The sequence below is a fragment of the Mustelus asterias genome, chromosome 7 (genome assembly GCF_964213995.1).
Source record: "Mustelus asterias chromosome 7, sMusAst1.hap1.1, whole genome shotgun sequence".
NCBI lineage: Eukaryota > Metazoa > Chordata > Chondrichthyes > Carcharhiniformes > Triakidae > Mustelus > Mustelus asterias.
In genome coordinates, this window is record NC_135807.1 from 140,383,924 (window position 1) to 140,404,481 (window position 20,558).

At 42.1% G+C, this 20,558-nt stretch overlaps 1 protein-coding gene across 3 annotated transcripts in view; it reads right to left on the bottom strand.

The window, feature by feature from the left end:
* Positions 1-20,558, bottom strand: part of bbs9 (Bardet-Biedl syndrome 9) — a 384,043-nt gene that overhangs the window by 357,577 nt on the left and 5,908 nt on the right. For all 3 annotated transcript variants that reach the window (XM_078217175.1, XM_078217174.1, XM_078217173.1), the window contains exons 3-5: positions 12,395-12,545; positions 3,310-3,374; positions 912-1,025 (exon numbers count right to left, since the gene is read on the bottom strand). In XM_078217175.1, the coding sequence (XP_078073301.1) occupies positions 912-1,025; positions 3,310-3,374; positions 12,395-12,545 (330 nt within the window). The remainder of the gene's footprint in view (positions 1-911; positions 1,026-3,309; positions 3,375-12,394; positions 12,546-20,558) is intronic.

Genomic DNA, 20,558 nt, shown 5'->3' on the forward strand with positions numbered 1-20,558 from the left:
CATCTTTGCTGGATGAAGCAAGTTCCAGAGCAAATTGAAGGTTTTACTTCCTATTGTACTTCGCTTTCTATCTACTTTCTGCAGCTTTATCTTTCTACAGCATCTCTCTGCCCCTCACTCTTAACTTCACTTAGCAGGACATTTTCCAGATTCATGTTCTTTCCCTTTGACCAGAAGCTCTTCTTGGAACTTGATTCAGTCCCACTTCCTGGTTTTAGCACTTTTCTGTTCTTTAGTTTGGGGCCAGCATCCTGCAGTCACCTTTCATATCAACATTCCAGCAGTCTCTATGAAAAGCTCCCGGCATCTAGTTTGCTTTCTTTCAACTGAACTCAAACTCTTTTTGCTGCCTATTTGGGGCCATTGTTGCTGGATAACAGCCCAGTTTTTTATGCCCTGTGGCATGAACCAGCAATGGCTATCAATTACATTGTTTAGCTGAAACAGATGCAATGTGTATACCTGTTGTTTCTGCCTGTAAAGGACAAGGTCCTGTGTATTACTACACGATGGTGACAGTACACACAAAGGTGCAACACTGCGCACCTGACTAACAATCTTAAGATTGAGATTCTCCATGACAATATCTCTACCAGAGTCCACTTGCCAACCAATCAGCATTCTCTTCTCATACAGTATGATGTCATTTCCCCTGACATTGGTATTCTTGTGATTGCATCTTGCACTGATGAGGAGGTTTCAACAAAATGTCTTTTTTCAGCAATACACTTATTTTATGCTATGAACACAGAGGGGCATATTTACATCTGCCATCCCAGACATAAACCTGAAACTGGGGATCAACTGCCTGTTATAGGAAGTGCCTGGTTTTCATTTCATTGATTATTGTGCAATTTTCACAGCAACCAGGAAATATGAAAATCTTTTCCTACTGCAGGAAGGCTCCTTACCTTTCACACCACCAAAACCTCCAAAAGTTAGATTGCAAGCTGTTCGTTGAAGATTGTGCTCATACATTAGTTTCAGCTGGTACTGGTTTCCATGTTCAACATTACCCATCATTCCTGTTAACCAAAATAAAAGTGGAAGGCAAAGGAAGACTTTAGGTAACAGGTATACTGCAAATCATATCAGGCCCATGTCAGCAATCTCTACATAAGCAAGAATCACTTCCACCCTTTCCACCAAACCCGAGTTGGTTGGTGTTTGAATAATTATGGGATTGTAATTAGATCATGGCTTGGGCACTAGGTTGGTATGCCTTCTCTCAGGAGCTCTTACATTGCACGCTGACCCAATATGCACAAGACAAATTTCATCACACAGTGCAATTCAGAATGTTATTGTAGTTTAGGTAGCATTTGTGTTTGATCTTTTCTTAGTGTTCTTCCCTTTTTTTCTGTGCTGCCTCAATACACGCACTTTTCAAGTGGCATACACCTTGATGTACACAATCTGCCACCTGCCTGGCCCCAGAATTTCATGTTGATCTGACCATTCTTTAGTTCCCATTGCAATGAGACCTTAAAAATGTTTAAACCTATTGTTCTTTTTCAACCAGCCACAGCTGTGGGCAGCCCAATCATTCTCAACACATTACAGGTGATCTCAGAGTCTTGACCTGCAACAGCCAGGACCTTGGATATAGCATTGTCATCTATTATATCTGCTGTCCCTGATAATATAGAGTGGGAGATCGTAAGGTCATGGATGCAATATTTACAGATTGTCCTGTATCATAGGCTAAAGAAGCAACGATGAAGACATTATCAGATACATTGAGCTTACTTTTGATTTTGAGCTCACGTTTATGTTGAGAAGGTCTTCCTGATGTAATAAAACTCTACACTGAACTCAACAATGCTCCAGTGTATATAAGCAAGATGCTGTTTGAGAAGTTGCAACTCCCCTCAAATTGATGAAAAACAGATGGTTATAGTTATAAGAGCTGACTGTGTGGTCAATATAGAACATGGTTATTGGCAAACGGTACCTCATAACTGGTTACTTCTTCAATTACAGTCATTGCTTTGAGTTAGCACAAGCTGAACAGCTTTCCATACCTTTTAATCTAGGTGTACAATCCTTCTTGGACTTCTTCAAAATGGTGGAGGAGGGGTGGAATAAGAGGAACCAAAGAATACGATTGGCAGAAAACACCCTTGTGTCACTCCAATGGCAACAGCAAAAGCATCTGCTCCCAGATACCTGGCAACTGCTCTTTCCAAGATCCTATCATGTAGCTATTATATCACAATCTATCAAAATCTATATCATCTTGATGAGGCCATCATCAGTGATGGTCTTGATCAGATCACTCCCAGTGAAGAATCCTCCCAGCACAAGAAGCCAAACTAGTTGCTACGGTCAGAATGATCCAGCATCAAGTACAATCTTCTAATCCAGCAATTCCAAGTGTTTGTTTCCTTAGTATGACTGAAGAAAACTATTAAGGGACTTTATTGATGTTTGTTTTGAGGATGTGACTATCTCACCCAAACCTAAATAATTTTGATAAAAAGAAAATGATTTATTTATTAACTATGTGAAACTTTTATTCATGGGGTGGGGATGGCCTGTAAGATGCTCTTTCAGATAATCAGTGCAGACTCAATGAGCTGAATGGCCTCCTTCTGCACTGTAGAGATTCTATGGTTCTATAGATTCAATGATTTAGGTTTTGACTTTCTGTAAACCCCAAGATCCTGGGGTGGAAGCTCTTGTGTATTTGTGCCCAGAGACATGTATAATTGAAGCATGAAGCAAAACGTCCAGCGTAAACTATTGAGAAAAGACAGGCTGAAATGTTTTTGGCTGTAATAGCATAACAACCAAATTTCCTTGTCTTATTACATCGATAAAACTCTGCATTCAATCATGAAAATGGCTTTACCCTTGGCTGAAGAACTGTACATACTTATTTCCTGCATTTTAGATGCACCAGCATATCAACTCATTATTCTCATGCTTTAACGTGATTACTACACACTGAGACCTTCTCCGTATTTTTTGGTTAATGAGCTACAATGCAATCTAAGTGTAGATCAGAGGCAGAGTATGTTCAACTTGTTCAAGAGCCTGAGAAACTATAATTAATTTGTTGCCTGACTTTACTAAGACAGGATATAATGTTTCATGGGACTATATTGCAGTGCATTCTCAAAATGCAAACATCTGATTGAAACCTACCAATTTCCCAGGTTTATGAACAGATCTACAAGGAACACAGTCGAACAGAGAACAATGTGAGTACATGGTAACTCAAAGAAAATCAATAACATATAACTGTAAGATAAAAGATAGAAGTTTTCATGCAAGCAAGGTAAAATGTAAAACAGTATGCACTACCTGAGAAAGCATAGACAGACAGCTTTCTTGGATGTAAAACAGCCAGGTGGAGTAGTTCTGTACCTCTGAAAGAATAAACAAACTTATTTAACAACAAAAGATCCCAAGGTTACAAAAAATATATATTCCTTATATGGGGAAGACAGAGCAAATGTACAAGAGGCCAGAGTTGAACAAATAGAAACTTTGGCAAAAGAGTAATTCTAGGATTCAGGCAGTTCACAGAGATAGGTGGGTGTAAAACTCTGTTCCCTGTTATCTTAACCCACACTGTCTCACTCACTGAACGTTTCTGGACTCTACTCTTAAAATTCTAAAATATTATTTATAACCTGACTAGGCCTGCGTGATGACATCAAGCTCATAAGTAATACACATGCTTTAGCAAAATGTGCTTCAGAATTCACAATCTTTTAACGGTGCATATTTTTAAAAATGGAATCTGAATTAACAGAAAAAGGCACAGTAAGAAGTCTCACAACACCAGGTTAAAGTCCAATAGGTTTATTAGGAATCACGAGCTTTCGGAGCGCTGCTCCGTCCTCAGGTAAGGGTTCACTCACCTGAGGAAGGAGCAGCGCTCCAAAAGCTCGTGATTCTAAACCTGTTGGACTTTAACCTGGTGTTGTGAGACTTCTCAATGTGCCCACCCCAGTCCACTGTCAGCATCTCTACATCACAATAGAAAAATGTCTTTCATTGTGAGATAAGTAAGTTTGTTGCATGGCTTTCAGAAAAAGCCCATCTCTGCCTAGCTGTGTTATACAACATGTAAAAGTGCATGAACGGCAAACATGTTGTAAAACAAGTCAACAACAAAAAGCCATTTAAACATTGCTGCTTTGTTATCATCTTAAAAAGTTGAAAGTATACTGAGAGGAAACTAATTTAAACTGTTTCTTCAACCTTATAATGATTTATTAAAAAAAAACACATTTCAGTCATTTAATTACCAACTATGGATAAACACCAGGATATGGAAAAAAGACAAACTCCATTTTAAACTATAAAAAGAAAGTCTATCCAGAGATAGAGCAGATAGTGTCACCTTCACTTGAAAGATAGGAACGTGTAGCTAAAGTGGCATTGAAAGATTTCCAACTTTGTCAGGTCAAATTGATTTTTTATAATGACTATTCTTCATACACTCCTAAAGCAGACCTCAGGGACTTCTCTTTCATTTAAGATGTTCTGTGATATCAGTCCAAAGGCAAACCCACGATTGGTTATAATCTGGAATAAACTGCCTAACTAAGTGGTAGAAGCACATTCAAAGGGGAATGGGATTTATATTTGAAAAGGAAACATTTTCAGGGTTGTGAGGGAACAGCAGGTGAGTGTGTCTAATTGGTAGTTCTTTCAACCAACAGGCACAGACACAATGGCACATTTCTCAGTTGTGTGATGCTCCAATCATTTTCCCCAATCCTCCATGGTGTAGAAGGGCTAACCTAATCTTGGAGCAGCATCAATTCATTTCAGCCCAAAGGTCAGACTGAAAGAAAGATATAATTTGCACCTTAAAGAACTGCCAAATAGAGCATCATTTACAGCAACTAAATCAAAAGAGTAGCTGCTGCTGAAGAAAATGTGCTCATTTCAACTATCTGCTATGCCATATTCATAGTCCAAATGTTTTCATCTGCTTTAATGACCTTTCCTCCATCATAAAATCAGAAATGGGGCTGTTTATAGACATTTGGATTGGCTCCATTCACAATTCCTCAGATAATGAAGCACCCATTCCCAAATGCAGCAAGACCCCCAAGGATGAGAATTCTAAATTACGAGTGTAAGGGGTCCAAATAGACACCAAGTTCAGAAATGGTGGGTGGCAATGCTGGACAGGACAGAGAGAGAAAGCAGAGCTACAGACTCACCCTAATCTTTGTGACTTGTCTGAATCATACGAACCCTCTCCCCAAAATCTATATTCATCCTCTCGTGCATCTCCTCTGTTTTCTCCACCATTAATACCTATGCCTTCAGCCTGAAACCCACATTTTGGAATTTCCTCTCTGCCTCTCCAGTTTCCTCTTTAAGATCCACCTTTGTGATCAAGCTTTTAGACACCCCTCATAACATCTCCTTCTTTGGTTTAGCCTCCAGCTTTGGCTGCGTACATTTCTGCAAAGCGCCTTGGACTGTTTTCTACATTGAAGTTGCTATGTGAATACAAGTTCATCCAAGGCAGATGGACTTCAACCCGGATAAGTGTGTGGTGATCCATTTTGGCAGATCCAATGGGATGAAGCAGCAGTATAATATGAAGGGTACCATTCTTAGCAGTGTAGAGGATCAGAAGGACCTTGGGGTCCGGGTCCATAGGACTCTTAAATGGGCCTCGCAGGTGGAGGATGCGGTCAAGAAGGCGTACGGCGTACTAGCCTTCATTAATCGAGGGATTGAGTTTAGGAGTCGGGAGATAATGCTGCAGCTTTATAGGACCCTGGTTAGACCCCACTTGGAGTACTGCGCGCAGTTCTGGTCATCTCATTACAGGAAAGATGTTGAAGCCATTGAAAGGGTGCAGAGGAGATTTACAAGGATGTTGCCTGGATTGGGGGGCATGCCTTATGAGGATAGGTTGAGGGAGCTTGGTCTCTTCTCCCTGGAGAGACGAAGGATGAGAGGTGACCTGGATAGAGGTTTACAAGATGTTGAGAGGTCTGGATAGGGTAGACTCTCAGAGGCTATTTCCAAGGGCTGAAATGGTTGCTACGAGAGGACACAGGTTTAAGGTGCTGGGGGGTAGGTACAGAGGAGATGTCAGGGGTAAGTTTTTCACTCAGAGGGTGGTGGGTGAGTGGAATCGGCTGACGTCGGTGGTGGTGGAGGCAAACTCGTTGGGGTCTTTTAAGAGACTTCTGGATGAGTACATGGGATTGAGGGCTATAGATAGGCCTAGAGGTAGGGATATGATCAGCGCAACTTGTGGGCCGAAGGGCCTGTTTGTGCTGTGGCTTTCTATGTTCTAAGTTGGTTTTGGTGGGGTTTATTCAAAACATCAATTAAAGCAAAGTTTCTTCAAAGCCAAATAGCCACAAGTCCAGCTTGTTAAGGCCATCTATGATAGCCGTGGGCCATGGGCAGTTTAAAATCAATGTGGCTGGTGTAGGTGTTTCTTGATTGACCTTTGCATTCTGGGAGTGCATCTGGTTAAATAACATCATTGCATGCTGGGAGTTGTGCCAGAGTTAAACCTCAGATAGGATCATGTGTTCATATCTGAGGCCACTCAAATTATTTCCAACTTAGTGACTTTTTTTTTTATTAGTGTCACAAGCAGACTTACATTAACACTGCAATGAAGTTACTGTGGAAATTCCCTTTTATGGGTTATTTCAATTTTATTCCCATTATTTTTGAAAGCACTTATACAGCTATACATTCAGCTGAATCCTAAAAGCAGAACAAAGAAGCACTTGGTAAAATTAAACTCAGCAGCATCACAGGTAAAATGACAGCCCTCTTGTGGGACCTGAGCTGATCTATACATTGCTAATATTATCTGGTGTGACAATTTATCTTAAACTTTGAACCAATTGGTGATGTGATGTATACGGCACAAAATACTAGAATTAAGGATATAAATAGCTGGGTATTTCTACAGTAAACTTGCTCTGTTGGTTCACATTTGCAGTAAAATGGCTCCCTCTGCTGATCAATGACATGCTGTTAATTTCATTATTCAGAGCAGTGGTGTGATAGCATTGTTGCTGGACTAATATTCCAGAGAACCAGGATAATCGTCTGGGAACAAATCCAACCACAGCAGATGGCGAATTTGAATTGAATAAAAATCTGGACTTGGGGGTCACATGATGCGAACACAGGGGTGCCATGCCGTGCCGTGTTTTCATGGACTCTGGTGCTTCTCATCTTTTAATCCTTTATTAGAAAACCTGATGCATATAATTATTTGATCCTGATGTGTATAATATGTGTTATGTTCCTGGAAGATCCTGGCTAAATCTTGCCAACGGGCAGCCAATTTAAATCAATAAATCTTTGTTTGATTGAGGCAGTTGGAGATAGCTTCTACCACTTAGTTAGGCAGTTTATTTCAGGTTTTTCCACCTGAAAAACCTAACTTCAAAGGTGGGGCCCAGTTCACAGTGGTGGTTTCACTGGTGAGCAGGCCTTCGTTTGCATCAAGTTAAGTTTATTTATTAGTGTCACAAGTAGGCTTACATTAACACTGCAATGAAGTTACTGTGAAAATCCCCTAGTCGCCACACTCCGGCGCCTGTTCGGGTACACGGAGGGAAAGTTTAGCGTGGCCAATGTACCCTAACCAGAACGCCTTTTGGACTGTGGGAGAAAACCGGAGCACCCGGAGGAAACCCACGCAGACACGGGGAGAACATACAGGCTCCACATAGACAGTGACATAAGCCAGGAATCGAACCTGGGTCCCGAGCGTTGTAAGGCAGCAGTGCTAACCACTGTGCCACCATTCCCTTGTGATTATACTTCTGAGTTTGTGATTTTGGCCGGAAGCTTCCGGCTGTTCACGCCAGTGGGATTTTCTGGTCCCACTGCAGTGAATGGAGATTTAGGCTGAGCGCCAAATTCTCCATCCTCGCTTGTAGTGGCAGCAGGGCGTGAACGGCTGATGTCGCCTGTTATCCTGTTGCACTGTTGGGAATAAGGAATCGTTGCACATCTCCTATGGGGGTCCACACAGATCATGTATCCTGGAAAAGACTAGGTTCTTTTTTCCCCTGCCGTTGGCATCTCTGGTGTTTTTGGAGTTGGGGAAATATGTACTGCTGCATGCCCAGGCATGATCAGCTAATCCTTCGCTATCTCTTGGGTTGGCTCTTCTATATTTATTTGGCTGCGCAGATAGTGACAGTGATTACTTGATTCATGGGATGTATGGTGGACATATTATCCTGTTGTTAGGGTTTCTTTGATGAGGGAAAAATGGGTGGCATCTCACTGATGGTGGGGCCTGAATGGTGCATCAAATATGGCTGAAGAAGAGTTAGGTCAGTTGTGTTGCGAGTCTTGGTGTGGTGTAAGAATCCTTGGCTCACTGGCTCCTGTATATGAGAGTGTACACTGCCACGCCATGTCTTGTACCGATGGCGGTACACTGATGTTCCCCTTTTTCTAGGGTATCCTTTCATTGCTTGGAGGTCTTGGGATGCTGAGTTAGGTCCTGATTGATTGTATTTTACCCCATAAGGGATCCTTAATATTGTGTAGTTCTGCCTTTATTATCTTGTAGAGGATGCCATGCATTATGATGCCATGTGTTCATGGCTTTATCCCATTATCCTGATATTCCCCGCTCTTTCTGGTATCTTTTCATTATTCCTACGAAAGGACATGCTGACTACATCGATTACAATAATCATTAACCATTTGTTTGAGTATTTGTGGGTCTTTTCTGAATATGTGGAATAATGATCACTTTGTACTGTACTAGATTTTGGAAATTTGTCGCACCTTGTGGTAAAATGTAAACTGAAAAACCCTCAATAAAAACATTTATTTATTTGTCACAAGTAAGGCTTACATTAACATTGTAATGAAGTTACTGTGAAATTCCCCTACTCACCACAGTCTGGCGCCTATTTGGGTCAATGCACCTAACCAGCACATCTTTCAGAATGTGGGAGGAAACTGGAGCACCCGGAGGAAACCCATGCAGACACGGGGAGAACGTGCAAACTCCACACATATAGTGACCCAAGCCAGGAATCGAACCCGGGACCCTGGCACTGTGAAGCAGCAGTGCTAACCACTAATGTCCATTGGGGAAGGAAATCTGCCGTCCTTACCTAGCATTGTCCACATGTGACTCCAGAACCACAGCAATGTGGGTGACCCTCAAGGGCAATTAGGGATGGACAATAAATGCTGGCCCAGCCAGCGGCAGCCACATCCCACAAAATAATTTTGAAAAATTATTGATTTGAACAAATAACAGTTTCACGGCATCTTATTTCCTAACATCACAACACAAAAGTTGAACATTGTTCAAAACAGCATTATAGTCTCCCATACGTTGAATATATATTGTTCCAGCTCATAGGCTTGGGTGTCCACTATCACAATATACAGAAATGATTGTATATGTCAAGTGGGCACAGTCAAAGGCATGTGGCTTGTTGGGGTCATGTGGAGTGAGCAGGGTTACTATTTCAGTAATGGTTAAGAGGGGTTGCATCACTGGCCAACTCAATTACCACTTTAGTTGTGGGACTCAATATGGGGACGATAAAAAGGATTTTCAAATTGGGACATGTTCCCACAGGAAATCAAACATCATTTCAACAGCTGACATTATTTATATTTGCAACATCACTGACCCTTCCACATAGATCTTCCTCAGTGCCTCATTGTCTTTAGCCAGTGTATAAATGAGACATGGAGAATAGGGAGGCCTCCAACAGAAGAGATCCCAATTTCAGGGAACTGGCAAGAGAAAACATCCACAAGTAGCATTCATGTTCCCAGGTACTCTGGAGCAGCGGAGATACTCATCAGTCACCATCTAAAAGAATGATGGAGTCGGCGCAGGTGACTGACTGGCCTCACATTCCTGTGTTTTTTGTTTAAAGCTTTTTGCACCTGGCATCATGGATTACTTTCCTCGACAAGACTCAACTTTTATACATTTATGATTTAAAAAAATAATTATTTCATGGGGCATGGCTTTGTTGGTTAGGCTTGTGTTTATTACCCATCCCTAATTGCCCTCGAGAAGGTGGTGGTGAGCCACCTTCTTGAACTGCTGCAATCTATGATGTGTAGGTATATACACCACGCTGTTAGGAAAGGAGTTCCAGAATTTCAACTCAGCAACAGTGAAGGGGAAGCGATATATTTCAAAGTCAAAGTGGTGTGTGACTCGGACGTGCTGGTATTCCATGCATCTGTTGCCCTTGTCATTCAAGATGGTAGTGGCCATGGGTTGGAAGGTGCTGTCAAGGGTGTCTGGTTGAGCTGCTGCATTGCATCTTGCAGATGGTACACGCTGCTGCCACTGTGCATTGGTGTGGATAAGGTGGATGTTGAACATGGTGGATGGGGTGCCCATCAAGCAAGCTGCTTTGTACTGGGTAAGATGATGGATGGGGTGTAAATGAGTGAAGTTGTGCACTCATTTACTCTAAATTGTGTTTTTAGTCTAACTGAACAATCTATATTTAAAGGAAATAATCAATAGGAAGTGGTCCAACTTTCCAGACACTGGGTATTTCTTCCAACCTCACAGAAAAAGAAAAATAAAATTCCATGATTTTATTCATGGATTATAACATAAATCTTTAACCTTGAAACATTTAGGATTGAAACCATCCTGTGAATGAGCAGTTATCTGTAATGAGGTAGTTCTAAGCCCTGGCCACCAGATGGTGATCAGATGCAGTTTTTCAAGACCTGAATTGGTATTAAATGAAGGTACCAGACACGTATCTGTTCTTCCTTACAAAATCTCTCAATATTCTGCGTCAATTTTGAACCACTTAAAATAAACCTCCTAAAGCCCAGGTTTGCAGAACATGGAGAAATTTTTTATCTCAGTGAGAACGAGCAGTTCCTTTCCTCCAAAACCCCATTCCTCTCTGGAAAGCACCGACTTATACAGGAGTGTAATTCCACCCTTCATGTGGCTGCTTGCCATGTGCACCCAAACAGTAATATTGAGCAGGCGATTGATCAACAAGATATCACACCGGATCACAATCCAGTTCTCAATTGCACATGCTCAGGAAACTGTTCTAACAGAATGATCAACAACCAAAGGACACATACTTATTGACAAAAGAAAAATGATCAACAGTGAGCAGTGAGTTGTGGTGATCAGGAATGCACAAGGTGAAAGGATGGTGAAAACAGATTCAAGATCAACTTCCAAAACAGAATCTGAGAGCTACGGGGAAGAGGTGAGATTAATTAGATAGATCGACAAGTGAATAAATGTGAGGTTATCCATTTTGGCAGAAAAAATAGAGAGGCAAATTATTACCTAAATGGAAAGCAGATTCAAAATGCGTCCAGGCAGAGGGATCTGGGAGTCTATGTTCATGGATCACAGAAACTCAGTATGCAGATGCAGCATGTAATAAAAAAGGCAAATGGGACGTTGGCATTATTGCAAAAGGACTGGAGTATAAAAGTAGAGAAGTGTTGTTGCAAGTGTATAGGGTGTTGGTGAGACCCTATACATATGGTCTATACATATATATATAAAAAATACCACATCTGGAGTATTGTGTCCAGTTTTGGTCTCCTTATCTGAGGAAGGATGTGGTAGCTTTGGAGGCCGTTCAGAGGAGGTTCACCCGATTGATTCTGGGGATGAAGGGTTGACATAAACAGTTTGGGTTTGTACTCGCTGGAGTTTAGAAGGCTGAGAGGGGATCCAATCGAAGTATATAAAATTTTAAAAGGGATTGATAAAGTAAATGTAGACCAAATGTTTCCTCTTACGGGGCAATCTCGAACAGGAGGTCACAGGTATAGGTTGAGAGGAGGTAGATTTAAAACTGAGATGAGGAGGAACTGCTTCTCGCAGAGCGTGGAGAATCTGTGGAACTCGCTGCCCCATCGCGCGGTGGAGTCTGAATCATTGAATGGTTTCAAGAAGGAGATAGGCATATTTCTAATAAAAAGGGAAGAGGGATGTGGGGAACAGGTGGGGAGGTGGATTTGAGACCAGGGAGAGATCAGCCAGGATCTGATTGAATGGCAGAGCCGACTCGAAGGGCTGAATTTGCCGACTTCTGCTTCTTGTTCCTATGTTCCAAATGAGTCAGCACGGCACCCAGTTCACGCTGGATAATTCTTTGTTTCTGGACTGCTCAGTGAATTGCAATCAGAAATGGAAACTAACCTATTTCTTCCCCCCACCCCACCCACCCACCTACCTAGTTTTCAGGCCACTGCAGCTAATAGTCTCTCTACTGCCGACCAAAATACAGGACACAAGACAGTGCAGTTACCAACCACATCACCATAAACATGAAAAATACTTCTGTTCCAACCCTCGGCCATATCCATGAGCAGTTTCTAAATTCAATTATTAAATTATTGCATTTCTCTACTCTTTCTTTCATTAACTTACGAGACAAATTTGCCAACTTCCACTTGCAATATAGAATCCTGTAGTTGAAGCTCGAGGATTAACTCCTCTGGCTGAAGTGCTGCTCCAGGTTTGGCAGGCTGTGGGGAATAGATACGTAGAATTCCCTTATAACTGCCAACAATAATTTTGTCTGAAAACAGCAGAAAAAAATTTAATTTGATGACATTGTTCACCTGAATACATCATGAAGCATAAACAGTCAAAGCAGTTAACTAATAAACATCTGCAAGTAATTATATAATCAGGATAAATATTAATTTGCAAAATTACTGAATTTTTATACCTAGCGTCTACAAGGTACAATTTATTCAAGGTGAGGGTACATAAAATCACAGGGCATCCCATAGATTCAAATGATGTAGTGAAATCCTACAAGGGGTTTCAGATCTTGTTTAACATACAGGAGTGACCTAGTCTGTGTAGTCAACTCCCCTAATCAGCTGGTTGTCAGGGCTTTAAGTCCTCATGCTCATTTCACATATTTTTTCTTAGAAAAGATGCAGAACCAAAAGGGATGTAGCTCAGTCAGGAGCTTTCTTCGCCTAACTTTTCTCCATGACACTATGAATACAAACTAGGAGGAGAAGGCGGCCATTTGACCCCTCAAAATCATTTTACCATTCAATAAAATCATGGCTGATCTGATTGTGGCCTTACCCTTGGCTCTTCTTGCCAATCAAGAGTAGATTATCTAGCTCTGCCTTAAAAATATTCAGTGACCCTGCCTCCACTGCTCTCCGGGAAACGGAGTTCCAAAGATTCATGACACTCAGAAAAAAATTATTCTCATCACCATCTTAAATGAGAGATCCTTTATTTTTAAACTGTGTCCCCTAGTTCTAGTCTCTCCAGCAAGGGGAAACATTCTTTCAGCATCCACCCTGTCAAGTCCCTGGGGGAACTTATAAGTTTCAATTGGATCACATTTGAACCTTCTGATCTCCAAATGGATAGAGGCCCAGCCTTTCCAACTTTCGTCATAACATAACTCTATCAATCAGCTGTGAGTGTACCTTCTCTGAACTGTATCTTTTCTTAAATAAGGAGACCAAAACTGTACACAGTGCTCCAGATGCAGCCTCACCAATGCCCTGTACAACAGTTGCAAAACTTCCCTATTTTTATATTCCATTCCTCTTGCAATAAAGATCCACATTTCATTTGCCTTCTGAAATCACCTACTGTACCTTATTAGAATCCCAGTACTACTGGACAGGAAGGTCCCAGATTGGGAACCTGGCTCAAGGGTCATAACTTTTATTCTTTTTAGAAAACGTGGATGAACAGAATGATAGGACTGTCAATTAGCTTTTAAAAACAAAACAATGGATTTTTCCTCAAATTTATCCCTCTACCACCTGATGATTATTACACTGTGAATCAGCCGATCGCACTGGACTCCAGTTTCCACCAGAGTGTTTTCAAACTCCACTCGCAAACGGACACACCTTGGAATTTTATTTCAAACAATGCTTTCCCTCAGCTGGTTTCAGCAAGGATCTGCCTCCAGGTTTTCCGAATTTCCTTTCAGTATTCCTGTGTCTTGAATAGCCAGGATTCTTCAAACTTTCAGAGTCTCTCAGGGATCTAGTAACCAATTGTTTCACAATTGCTTCAACCTTTTACTTCAAAGGATGTAGAAAGATATCACCAATTTTAGAAGTGCTTCAGATATCACTGGTTTTTCACTAGCTAACATCACAGGTGGCGTCACAGGTGGTGAAGAAGGCATATGGCACGCTTGCCTTTATAGGACGGGGCATAGAGTATAAAAGTTGGGGTCTGATGTTGCAGATGTATAGAACGTTGGTTCGGCCGCATTTGGAATACTGCGTCCAGTTCTGGTCGCCACACTACCAGAAGGACGTGGAGGCTTTGGAGAGAGTACAGAGGAGGTTTACCAGGATGTTGCCTGGTATGGAGGGGCTTAGTTATGAGGAGAGATTGGGTAAACTGGGGTTGTTCTCCCTGGAAAGACAGAGGATGAGGGGAGACTTAATAGAGGTGTATAAAATTATGAAAGGCATAGATAGGATGAACGGTGGGAAGCTTTTCCCCAGGTCGGTGGTGACGTTCACGAGGGGTCATAGGTTCAAGGTGAAGGGGGGGAGGTTTAACACAGATATCAGAAGGACATATTTTACACAGAGGGTGGTGGGGGCCTGGAATGCGCTGACAGGCAAGGTGGTGGAGGCGGACACACTGGGAATGTTTAAGACTTATCTAGATAGCCACATGAACGGAGTGGGAATGGAGGGATACAAAAGAATGGTCTAGTTTGGACCAGGGAGCGGCACGGGCTTGGAGGGCTGAAGGGCCTGTTCCTGTGCTGTATTGTTCTTTGTTCTAACTCCACCAAGTCTGCACTTTTCAATCTGCCTTTAACTTCAACGAACAAGGCACGGTGGCACAGTGGTTAGCACTGCTGCCTGACTGCGCCAGGGACCCAGGTTCGATTCCCAGCGGGGGTCACTGTCTGTGCAGAGTCTGCACATTCTCCCTGTGTCTGTGTGGGTTTCCTCCGGGTGCTCCGGTTTCCGCCCACAGTACAAAAGATGTGCTGGTTAGGTGCATTGGTCATGCTAAATTCTCCCTCAGTGTACCTGAACAAGCGTCGGAGTGTGGTGACTAGGGGATTTTCACAGTAACTACAATGAAGTGTTAATGTAAGTCTATTCATGACACTAATAAATAAACTTTCTACCCCAATGACAGCTCCTCTTTGTTCCTTTCACTTCAATCTTCCTGCAAACTTCTCTTCATTCTCCAGTTTCTAGAACTGTTTCGTTCATGGACGAAAAGAAATTGGTTTAGGTTGGAGGGTCACTTTTTTTTTAACTGGTCGGTGCAACATCGTGGGCCGAAGGGCCTGTTCTGCGCTGTAATGTTCTATGTTCTATGTTCTATGTTCTAACTGTCCTTTAACTTCTGGACTAGCTTTCTTTTCCATTACTCCTTGAAATGGCTTTTCTTCTAGCAGAGCTTCCTAACTCTGACTGCTATAGTTTCAGTTTAAGACTAAACTCAAACCACCTTCCTAACCTAAAGATTTGCCCCTGGTTGCTAAACAACACTTCATTCTTTCTCTAAGCCCATGTTTATTTTTACATCATGAACTCTTAAGTACAATCCAAGCACAGTTTGAACTGAAACCAAAATCCACCATACATGCAAAGTAACTAGAGTTTTACCCTTCTTACACAGAAAAACTAAATTTAATCTGTACCTTATTTCTAATATCCAATAATACAACCATGGATTACTTACAACTACCAATGCTTCCTGACAACCGACATACTAACATTTCCTGATTCATGTACCATGACACCCAGATTCCTCTGGACCACAAGAGTTCTGCAATCTCCCTTCATTTGATGATATGCTGCTTTTCTATTCTTTCTGCCAAAGTGAACAAGTTCACATTTTCCCACATTATACACCATTTGCTTCATTGTTGCCCACTCACTTAACCTGTCTATTTTCCTTTGCAGACTCATTTTGTCCTCTTCACAACTTACTTTCCTACCAATCTTTATATCATCAGCAAATCTAGCTATCACAGTGCCTTCATCCAAGTCATTGATATAAATGTAAATACTTGAAGTCCTGGCATTGATCCCTATGGCACTCAATTTGTCACATCTTGCCAACCCAAAAAGACCTATTTATGCCTACTCTCTGCTTCTTGTTAGCTAACCAATTCTCTATCCATGCTAATGTTACCCCCGACAGCTTGAGCTCTTATTTTGTGTCGTAAACTTTAATGTGGCACCTTGTCAAATGAATTCTGGTAATCTAGGTACAGCACAATTGCAAGTTCCCTTTTATCCACGTTGCTTGTTACTTTCTCAAAGAACTCCAATAAGTTAGTCAAATGTGATTTCCCTTTCACAAAACCATGTTTACTCTGCTTGATTGCATTGAGATTTTTCGAGTGCCCCCTATAAGTGCTTTCTTAATAATAGATTTCAACAATTTCCCTCCAACAGATGTTGTTAACTGCCCTGTAGCATCTTGCTTTCTGTCACCATCCTTTACTGAATAAAAGAGACACATTCTCTATTTTCCAATCTGATGAGCCCTTTCCAGAATGTAGGGAATGTTGGGAGATTTGAAAATCAATGCATCTACTATTTCAGCAGCCACTTCTTTTAAAAATGTACAATGAAGTCCATCATGGAGGTGGGGACTCAGCAACTTCTGGTTCTCATAATTTTCTCAGTATCCTTTCCTTGGTGACTGTAACTGTTTTAAGTTCCTCCCTCCGTCCTGATTCATAATTATTTAAGGGATGCTATTTGTATCCTCTACATCGAAGGCAAAATATCTGTTATAATTCATCCAGTTTCCTTATTTCCATTATTAATTCCCCATTCTCACTCTCTAAGGACCAACGCTCACTTTACTTACTCCTTTCCTTGTTTGAATACCTGTAGAAACTCTGTGTTCTCATACTTCCAGCAATCCTTTGCTCATACTCTAATTTCTTCCTCCTTATTAAATTTTTAGTCATTCTTTGCTGCTGTTTATATTCTATCCAATCTTCTGACCTGCCATTCATCATTGTGGAACTATATGCTTTTTCTTTCAGTTTGATACTATTTTTAACTTCTTTAGTTAGCCATGGATGGTGAGTTGTTCCCTCAGAGTCTTTCTTTCTCACTGGAGTGTATCTTATCTGAGGATTCTGAAATATCTCCTTAAATATTTACCACTGCACCTTTACTAACCAATCCCTTAACCTAATTTCCCAATTCAATTTAGCAAACTCTGTCCCCATAATTGCCCATATTTAAGTTTATAACATTAATATTAGATCCACTCCTCTCTCCCTTAAACTGAACATGAAATTCAATCATAGAATGATCATACTACCTAAGGCACATTCACTATGAGGTCATTAATAAAGCCTGTTTCATTGCATATTGCCAGATCTAGTATAGTTCTCTGCTCTCTGGTTGGCTCTAGAACGTGCTGTTCTAAGAAACTATCCCAAGAACACTATGAACTCATCATCCAGGCCAGTATTGTCAATCTGATTTGTCCATGTTTATTCCCATGCCTTTTTCACAAGCCCCCATTATTTCTTCCTATATACCCCATCATACAGTGTGCTTACACTGTTAGGGGGGCTATAAACCACCCCCACAAGTGACTTCTTAATTTTAATATTTCTCATTTCTACCCAAACAGATTCTACATCTTGATCTCCAGAATTAATCCAGAGTTATCTACCTCTATTGTACTATTGACAATTCTATTGACGAATTTACTGGATTTTTATGAAGATGTAATGAGTGCAGTTGACAGAGGGGAACCGGTGGATGTGGTGTTTTTAGATTTCCAGAAGGCGTTCGATAAGGTGCCTCACAAAAGGTTGCTGCAGAAGATTAAGGTACACGGAGTTGGGGGTAAAGTGTTAGCGTGGATTGAGAATTGGCTATCTAACAGGAAGCAGAGAGTTGGAATAAATAGGTGCTTTTCTGGTTGGCAGTTGGTGACTAGTGGCGTGCCGCAGGGATCGGTGCTGGGGCCTCAACTGTTTACCATATACATAGACGATCTGGAAGAGGGGACCAAGTGTAGGGTAACAAAGTTTGCGGATGACACAAAGATGAGTGGGAAAGCGAAATGCGTGGAGGATGCGGAAAGTCTGCAGAGAGATTTGGATAGGCTCTGAGTGGGCTAGGATCTGGCAGATGGAGTATAGTGTTGACAAGTGTGAGGTTATCCACTTTGGAAGGAATAATAGTAAAATGGACTATTATTTAAATGGTGAAAAATTACAACATGCTACTGTGCAGAGGGACCTGGGGGTCCTTGTGCATGAATCGCAAAAACTCAGTTTGCAGGTGCAGCAGGTGATCAAGAAGGCAAATGGAATGTTGGCCTTTATCGCGAAGGGGATGGAGTATAAAAGCAGGGAGGTCTTGCTGCAATTGCACAAGGTACTGGTGAGGCCGCAACGAGAGTAGTGTGTGCAATTTTGGTCCCCTTATTTGCGGAAGGATATATTGGCCTTGGAGGGAGTACAGAGAAGGTTCACCAGGTTGATACCGGAGATGAGGGGGTTAGCTTATGAGGAGAGATTGAGTAGATTGGGCCTGTACTCGTTGGAGTTTAGAAGGCTGAGGGAAGATCTTATAGAGACATATAAGATAATGAAGGGGCTAGACAGGGTAGAGGCAGAGAGATTCTTTCCACTTAGAAAGGAAACAAGAACTAGAGGATACAGCCTCAAAATAAGGGGGAGTCAGTTTAGAACAGAGATGAGGAGGAACTTCTTCTCTCAGAGTACAAAAGAACAAAGAACAATACAGCACAGGAACAGGCCCTTCGGCCCTCCAAGCCCGCGCCGCTCCCTGGTCCAAACTAGACCATTCTTTTGTATCCCTCCATTCCCACTCCATTCATGTGGCTATCCAGATAAGTCTTAAACGTTCCCAGTGTGTCTGCCTCCACCACCTTGCCCGGCAGCGCATTCCAGGCCCCCACCACCCTCTGTGTAAAATACGTCCTTCTGATATCCGTGTTAAACCTCCCCCCCCCTCACCTTGAACCTATGACCCCTCGTGAACGTCACCACCGACCTGGGAAAAAGCTTCCCACCATTCACCCTATCTATGCCTTTCATAATTTTATACACCTCTATTAGGTCACCCCTCATCCTCCGTCTTTCCAGTGAGAACAACCCCAGTTTACCCAATCTCTCCTCATAACTAAGCCCTTCCATACCAGGCAACATCCTGGTAAACCTCCTCTGCACTCTCTCTAAAGCCTCCATGTCCTTCTGGTAGTGTGGCGACCAGAACTGGGCACAGTATTCCAAATGCGGCCGAACCAACGTTCTATACAACTGCAACATCAGACCCCAACTTTTATACTCTATGCCCCGTCCTATAAAGGCAAGCATGCCATGTGCCTTATTCACTACCTTCTCCACCTGTGACGTCACCTTCAAGGATCTGTGGACTTGCACACCCAGGTCCCTCTGCGTATCTACACTCTTTATGGTTCTGCCATTTATCGTATAGCTCCCCCCTACGTTAGTTCTACCAAAATGCATCACTTCGCATTTATCTGGATTGAACTCCATCTGCCATTTCTTTGCCCAAATTTCCAGCCTATCTATATCCTTCTGTAGCCTCTGACAATGTTCCTCGCTATCTGCAAGTCCAGCCATTTTCATGTCGTCCGCAAACTTACTGATCACCCCAGTTACACCTTCTTCCAGATCGTTTATATAAATCACAAACAGCAGAGGTCCCAATACAGAGCCCTGCGGAACACCACTAGTCACAGGCATCCAGCCGGAAAAAGACCCTTCCACTACTCCCCTCTGTCTTCTGTGACCAAGCCAGTTCTCCACCCATCTAGCCACCTCCCCCTTTATCCCATGAGATCCAACCTTTTGCACCAACCTACCATGAGGGACTTTGTCAAACGCTTTACTAAAGTCCATATAGACGACATCCACGGACCTTCCCTCATCAACCATTCTGGTCACTTCTTCAAAAAACTCCACCAGGTTAGTGGGCATGACCTCCCTCTCACAAAACCATGCTGACTATCGTCAATGAGTTTATTCCTTTCTAAATGCGCATACATCCTATCTTTAAGAATCCTCTCCAACAACTTCCCGACCACGGACGTCAAGCTCACCGACCTATAATTTCCCGGGTTATCCTTCCTACCCTTCTTAAATAACAGGACCACATTAGCTATCCTCCAATCCTCTGGGACCTCACCTGTGTCCAGTGACGAGACAAAGATTTGCGTCAGAGGCCCAGCGATTTCATCTCTCGTTTCCCTGAGCAGCCTTGGATAGATTCCATCAGGCCCTGGGGATTTGTCAGTCTTTATATTCCCTAAAAAGCCTAACACTTCCTCCCTTGTAATGGAGATTTTCTCTAATGGTTCAACACGATAGTGAATCTCTGGAATTCTTTGTCCATTGAAGCAGTGGAGGCTACCTCGTTAAATATGTTTAAGTCACAGGTAGATAGATTTCTGATCAATAAGGGAATTAAGGGTTATGGGGAGCGGGCGGGTAAGTGGAACTAAACCACTATCAGATCAGCCATGATCTTATTGAATGGCGAGGCAGGCTCAAGGGGCTAGATGGCCTACTCCTGCTCCTATT